At 38.6% G+C, this 7,500-nt stretch overlaps 1 protein-coding gene across 3 annotated transcripts in view; it reads left to right on the top strand.

The window, feature by feature from the left end:
• LOC137993640 (uncharacterized) overlaps positions 1-7,500 on the top strand; it is a 48,150-nt gene that overhangs the window by 35,726 nt on the left and 4,924 nt on the right. For all 3 annotated transcript variants that reach the window (XM_068839602.1, XM_068839603.1, XM_068839601.1), the window contains exons 10-12: positions 3,893-3,933; positions 4,214-4,299; positions 6,119-6,390. In XM_068839602.1, the coding sequence (XP_068695703.1) occupies positions 3,893-3,933; positions 4,214-4,299; positions 6,119-6,390 (399 nt within the window). The remainder of the gene's footprint in view (positions 1-3,892; positions 3,934-4,213; positions 4,300-6,118; positions 6,391-7,500) is intronic.

Genomic DNA, 7,500 nt, shown 5'->3' with positions numbered 1-7,500 from the left:
ACTTGTCTGTCTTCATCTATGTAATTGCAATCTTTAACTAACAGCATCAAATCAGTGACAAACGAAGTGATTGTCTCTTTAGGGTTTTGAACTCGTTCCTTGAATTTCTTTGAAGCTACAATCTCATTACATTCACCACTTACCGCTCCTTCCAGTTTAGTCCACATCACTTCGTAATGGTTTACATCTTCAACCTCGCTTCAGTCTAAACTGTCATAAATCTTCTGTCCTTCCGGTCCGACCCAATCTTGTATCAGTATACACTTTCGTTCCTCGGATATATTAACGAGGCTTCCTTTGAAGATATATCCACACTTTTTCTTGAATGCTTTTAATGCTTCGAGGCGATTTTCTTTGCGAACATTGAACTCTGGTCGCTCCAAGTTCATAATATTTCCAGAAAAATGATCATTCGGATTTTGAGCATGACCTTGAACAGGATTTTGAGCATGAGCACCCTCATCTCCTTCGTCAGACATCTTTCACAACGGCAGTAATAAACAGATGCAGAAATTATCAGAATTGCTCGCTCCAGCAGAAAATTGACGATGAAAATTCGCTCGGAATAATCGCTTTTCGCCTCACGATGTCAATCGCAGGAGGTTTGGCGCGAACTGGTTCGGTGACTGTCCTCGCAGAAATGTTTACAAATTTTCCTCCTGGAACCTCCAAACAGCAGATTACAAGTAGTTCATCAGTAATTTTCTTATTTTCTTCACTCCTGGTACCATGTTATTGCGTGGAAGAAACGACACAAGTTTATAACCCAACGATTAATGTCTTCAACTTGTGTTACTCTCGCTCTACATTCCATAATTCTCTAGACTCGGGTCCAATCTCCTAACAGTTACTTATATAGTTTTCAATAGTATTTTATTATTTTAACACTTAAATTTCAGTGCTGGTATTTACATATTTTATCTTTGGACATTCTCACGCCCTAATTTGTACTTATATATCTATATTTCATTCGCTTTTACTACAACTTGAAAATGATCTCAGGGAGATCGAAACGTTTTTTTATCGCTAGTTTTTTTTCTGATACCAGTTTTAACACTTTTAACTAGCTGTACCATTTGAAAGGATTTAATCTACCCAAATGTTGCACTTAACGGCAGATTTTCTGATACCGAACAGAGGGGAAACGAATAGTATCCCATAATGCATAGCGATTCCTTTTATATTATCAACTGAAATCGTGGCGTAATCAGTATCTTTCAGCCACAACGCAGAGGTGAGCAGTGATGGAGACTACCGTGTTGTGTTTAAAACCAAACCTTGGTTTCAAGGCTTCGACTTCGAAGAAAAATTTGGTGTCAAGTTCAATGATTTTACGTGTGCTACATTGAAATGTTGGGAAGCTCCTTTGAGCTACATCGAGTGCTTGAGCGAACGGCGACCATGCCTAATACCCGATGTTGTTGAGAGTCGATCTGTGGATGTGTACGTCTCCCTCGCTGGTTCAAATTAATTATTCCTTCGTTCAACGTTGGTTTATGAAAGAAAAGTGAATTAAAATCTGAAATCCGCGTTTGTGCGATCTCTTTCAAATGCAATGATCAAAAATGCGTGATCACAAGTGCTACTTGCGAGCTCATTAAACTGGTTTATTTGGATAAAATCTTCGACTCCGAAAGTATGAGAAAATGTGGGTACTTCTGGGTACTTCTCCGCCCAAAATATCGTTTCACCATCGATCTGCATGAGTGAAGTCCAGATTTGGAAAAAACTCTAATCCACAACTGTGTAAAAAACTTTATAAAACTCATTATTAATTCATGATGGGAAAACAAAAGAAATGTTTTATTAATCAATATCTGTATTTCTGATACAGCTTTCTCTTCATTTACATAAATGTTTCTTTCAATTTTCACGGTTAAAATGTCTTGAATCACCAAAAATACCCATTGTACATTAATACTTAAATGCAGACATTTCATAAGCACAATACGATATTCGCGCCCTCATTGTATCGGATATAAAATGTCTCGCCTTTGGCTCGACATTGTATATCCGATACAATACGGTCGCTCATATTGTATTTAGTACTTATTCGTGACCTCTCTTCGGGTCAGTAATCACATTGTGAAACAACTACATTTGGAATTATCAAAATATGAATAGTCTTCCGTGGGTCTTGACGAATAATTAAATATCAGAAATTAAATATGAAGTGATGAAGTATTAACAGGCACAATTCACTCACCATTATAATCGACAAAACCTAAGAAATAATGAAGAAGAATATCGTGTATTTCATCAACAGAGCGCGCCATTTTTCCGCCGTCGGGTCTAAACACAGGTCACATTCCACAGGTCACCTGTTGCAGGTCATTGTTTTACCTTTTGGAAAGTAACCTTAACCCTCAATTTGGCTAACCCTAGGCCTAATTAGGGTTTTTAGGCCTAGGGTTAGCCAAATTGAGAGTTTTGGGTCATTTGACTTGATTTACTTTCATTGTTCATTTCAGTTTACAGTGTCCCCAATCAGCGCTCCAGCGCTAGAACGTCTAGACACTTAAATAAAGTTCCTTTCCTTTCCTTTTTTTAAAAAGATAAAGCAATGACCTGCAACCAGTGACCTGTGGAATGTGACATGTGTTTTTAGACCCACCGCCATTTTCCTATTCCCGTTGGGACGAGATGCCGGGAGACGTCTGGGATACTATTCATTCCTCCTCTGGTTACCGAATTAAGGTAATTCCTTAGTATTGCATTGCGCATCCCTGCTGAGCACGATTTTCGCCTCATTAGCGCGCGCACATGAGCACGTGCGCGTACAAAACGTAAGAGATTTCCCTCAAACGAAGCCTGATGGCGAAAGAACTGCTCCTTTTCTCTCAAACGAGCACGGTGACCCCCGATTTTTTTTTCAGGTATTTGCTAAGAACAGTGTAATAAAGAACATGTGTGATGAAGAAAAAAACTTTGATAGTAGAACATGAATTTTTTTCGGAAAACAGTTCCGTACTAGGTGTATTTTACCCAAGGCGAGGACTTCAACTAACCACGAAACTGTCCCAAAAAGTGCACTATTCCCACAACCAGGCAATCAAGAACGGCGTAAATGAAGCAATACTGCTTATGTGAATAAAAGAAGCTTTATTTTCAAAATATAATTTTTGTCTTTGAAGAAACTAAGACTTAATTCTGTGTGAAGGTGATTCGAATTTTTAACGCGCAAACAGTAAAAATACCCCTTTTTAACAGCCTGCTGACGCGTAAGCAGGCACGGTGACCCCATTTTTGTTATTGCATTTTTCTAATGTTCATATCATGAATGTTAGTTATGCCAAGTTTCCAAAAAAGTTTGATAGTAGAACAATTTCAAGAGAATTACCTTAAACACCAGTAATTGCTTAACAAGATGCACTAATGAATGTGACGTAATAGGTTACCCAAAAGAAATATCGAAAACCGCCCTATATTTTGTCTTTAAACTGTTATATCCGAAAAACAAACTTGGTGACTCCATTGCTTATTCAGTGCTGAAAAGCCAGGGTAAGATAAAACTCTTAGCCACCTTCACAACTGGAAAATTTTGAAGTGGGTCTGAATCTGCTTCAGATATTTTTTTATAACTTTAGAGAGAGTTTTATCTTAGCCTGCTAATCACGTTTCAGTAATAAAAAATGGGGGTCACAAAGTTTGTGAGATATAATAGTTTAAAGACAAAACATAGGGCTCTTATGGCAAACTATTACGTCATATGAATGAGTGCATCTTATTAAGCAATTATTGTTTTTTTATTCGGTGTTACAACCTTGCCTTAATGTGAATGGAAGAGTTAATCCTTCTAATTAAGACATACCCTCCAATTGTTGAAACCGGTTTGAGCCAACTTAATATCCTAATTTGATCAATTAATTAGATTATTTGTTTTGTTATCTAGGTTTTCATCTTGTGACAATGGTCTTAACCCTTTCAAGTGAGGTATAGTGAACTTTGCTTATCGAAAATTTACGCAAATAGAATGGGGTGGAGGGTGGGGGGGGGGGGGGGTTCTTGCTTAGTGCTCTTGAAATTTAGGGCAATTGCAATCTTACGCTTTTCGACACCGCCGTGCGATTTTTCTCTTATGAATTTTACATACCTTCATCAAATGAAGGTTGTATGTAAGGACCGTAATTTCTCTTTTAAAGTAACTGTATATGCCTAAACATATATAATGCATAATCTTGTATTTACATGCTTTTTAAAAATTCTATTCCAGAATCAATGGCATGAGTTAAATTTTAAGACAGCAATAGCGAATGCGTGCACAACGTTCTTTTGCAATGATGGTGATGGATGCAAAAGGTAAAGTATTCATATCATGGTAATGGCAAAAATTACTGTGAAGAAATCCATTAAAATGTTATTTAGGTTCTTATGTCATGTATCGGCCTCAAATCATGAAATCAAACTGTATTAACGTATGCAGGTATTTCATTTTGTTCTTTGATTTTCCTTTTTCTTTCCAATGTTAAACATCGTGATTCCTAAAGTCGCAATCTTGTACAACTAGTAGCCAGTTTTGACTTACGATATTTATATTTCAATAACTTCGTGTAAATTGTCGATGTCGTTAAGAATTTTTTTACCACTGCACAGCGCTTTGATAGCGTCTGTATTTTTAGCCCCGGTAAAATATAAGAGACATTTTTATCAAGCAAACGTAGTGTTTGGTGTATTCTTTTGTGTTAGTGTATGTTCTGTAGAAGCTACTTTAGCTACTAACGAAATCAATTATTTTGTGAACGTCAATCGCCGCGCGACATTAAAGTAGTCTTGTCGGTCACAAAAGCTTTTGCTTTTAGTTTGACCGCTTTTTGTGGGAATTCATATCCTGTGGGAATATAACTTCAGCTCTTTAGACCTTTTTGATACTTACATTGTAAGATAAAGATTACTTATTTAAAAAAATGCCTTTCAAACGGCCGTTGGCAAAACCAGGATCAGATCGGATCGGACCGGACCGGACTGGATCAGATCGGATCGGATCGGACTGGATTGACAAAACTCAGACCGGATCAATAACACCAGACAACGTGCTCAAAATCTGTGCCTTTCTCTCTTGTGTAGTCGTCTCCTCACTTATGTGTTTTTTTTTCCAAAGGTGATTACAGATTCTGAAGCGGAATTATATGAAAGATTTGATGTGAAGAATTGACGTCAATAAGCGAATTGACTGCGTACACAACGGTCTTCTTTTTCAAACAAAAACTGACGACAATTCTTTACTTTACCCCAGTCCCTTCTAATTGCACAATAGCGTGATTTAGCCACAGAATGGGAATGTCAGTTGACGATGGCGCGCGCAGCAAAATATCCATATTAGGCCATATTAGTCGAGTAGAATCCCAACTATTCTGCGGGCTCTCCCTTCGTCAACTGACGTTCCCTTTCCGTTGCTAAATCAGGCTTTTGTGCAATTGTCAGGGACTGGGGTAAAGTAAAAAAATTGTTTTCAGTTTTCAAGACCGTCGCGCACGCAGTCAATTCGTCACATCATATCTTTCATTTCGGATCTGTAATCACCTCTGGAAAGAAAAAACCATTTCGACGAGTCTCAATAAATGAGGAGACGACTACCCAAGAGAGAAAGACACAGAATTCGACTTTTCCTGTCTTCAGCACGTTGTCTGGTGACCGTCTATTTTTGGCGGAATTTTGTTATTGATCCGGTCCGTGTTTTGTAAATCCGATCCGGTCCGATCCGGATTTTGAACGGCCTTCTCAAACGAATACGCTTGCGCCCAGTTGCGATATCAAAATATAACAGAAACACTACCCCAGTGAGGAAATATTTGTCGACGAGTGCCACGTGACCAGCCTGTACCAGGGTATTTTCTCATCGACAATGGAGGCAGAGAAGATATACCGTGGCAACGAGAGGTTGCGGCCGTCTACGAAACAGAAATTAGCTGCGCCGCGCCCGACCATCCGGTTGGGAGCAAGTCAATGGACCATATTACAGTTGTAGCTAAGTTATCTGCCCTAAGAATGGAAGCGAGACGGTACGCGATTGATGGAGGACATGAGAAGGTCATATATTTCAGTTGTAAATGCAAAGCGACGTTTCAATAGACAGCAGTATGAAAAACTTCTGACAATCAAATCGTTTTATTTGTCACAGTAAGTCAAAGGCCGACAGAGTGAAACGAAGTTCAGACCAAGCAACGTACTTAACGTCAGCTGACGTCATAATCGCAGGAAAATCTGTCACCGCTGGTACCTTAGAAGTTGAATTCGCCGTCTTGTTTCCATCCTTGAAGGGTCAGCCGCCTCAAAACATACCTCCTGGAGAATTAGTTGAAATGGTGAAAGCAAGTAAAGATAATATACAGAGAGATCTTGGAATCACAATCCAGTCCATTACGCAAACAACAGGCAGGAAACCAACATCTGGTAAAACTGACGTTGATCTTTATAATAAACGAAACAAAAGGGTAAAAGAGAAAGCAACTGTCGCACTACGTATTCAATAGACCAAATCGGCTAACTCAATGTTGTACTCAATTCAAACGTCCCGGGAATTAAGATTCTTTGAGTATTGTATCTGAGTGATAATGTAGCATTCATACTTAAATGATATGGAAATACCTGGAACAAAACGTTTTATTTCCAAAGGGTCTGAATTGGGTACAACATTCCGAGTTAGCCGGTAGACCACTTTCATAAATGGCGACCACTTTTACATTCTTTTGTACTTATGTTAATTGAACCTACTCCCTCATTTTGAAACAAAAATTCTTTTGAAATTTGCTCGTCGTAGAGACGGCTAGAAAGGTTTATTAACATTAAAACATAACAATGTTTTATTTGGTTGCCATTATGAAAGAGGTCTATTAGGTCTATGAACACAACAGCTTTATCTCCTCGATAATCTCGATATAACACGATAATCGACTCGTTCAAAAGAAAAACGGTTCTCCACACTCGACTCGACATCAATCCTATTTCTCGGCGGTAAAACTACAAAAGTCACGTGACCAGAACTGTCGCTAAAATGATTCTCACAAGTCTAAGCTTAAGTATGCGTTATAGGGCCGCATCGCAAACACAATAGATTACACAATAGATGTCACAATAGATTACACAATAGATTACACAATAGATGTCACAAACTTTCCAAAAGAAATGTCAAACCTAATTTTCTGTAAAGTATCTTGACAAATAAAATCGCCTTTCCCGGAGGCAAGACAATTAAGACACCAGCTCCTCTGAAATTTGGGAGAGTTTGACAGAAATTTGTACCAGTTCTCGCGCGTCGGTTGCATTCGTCCAAGATTTGCAGTTGACCTTTTTTTTTTTTTGGGGGGGGGGGGGGGGGGAAGCAAATAAAAAAATTCGCTAGAGCGTCGACCGGACTAACAAGTTCTCCTTCAAGGCGCTAGTTTCTAAAAAAGTTGTGTTGCTGCGTCGGTGGCATTTGGTTTTTACATCAAACGAGTTAATAAAGATAAATAAACCATCGTAAAGCCTGGTTTTCGCTAGCGACGCAATCATAGGAGCGCT

This window comes from Montipora foliosa, chromosome 2 (genome assembly GCF_036669935.1).
Source record: "Montipora foliosa isolate CH-2021 chromosome 2, ASM3666993v2, whole genome shotgun sequence".
Taxonomy (NCBI): Eukaryota; Metazoa; Cnidaria; class Anthozoa; order Scleractinia; family Acroporidae; genus Montipora; species Montipora foliosa.
This window is presented reverse-complemented; position numbering and strand designations above follow the sequence as displayed.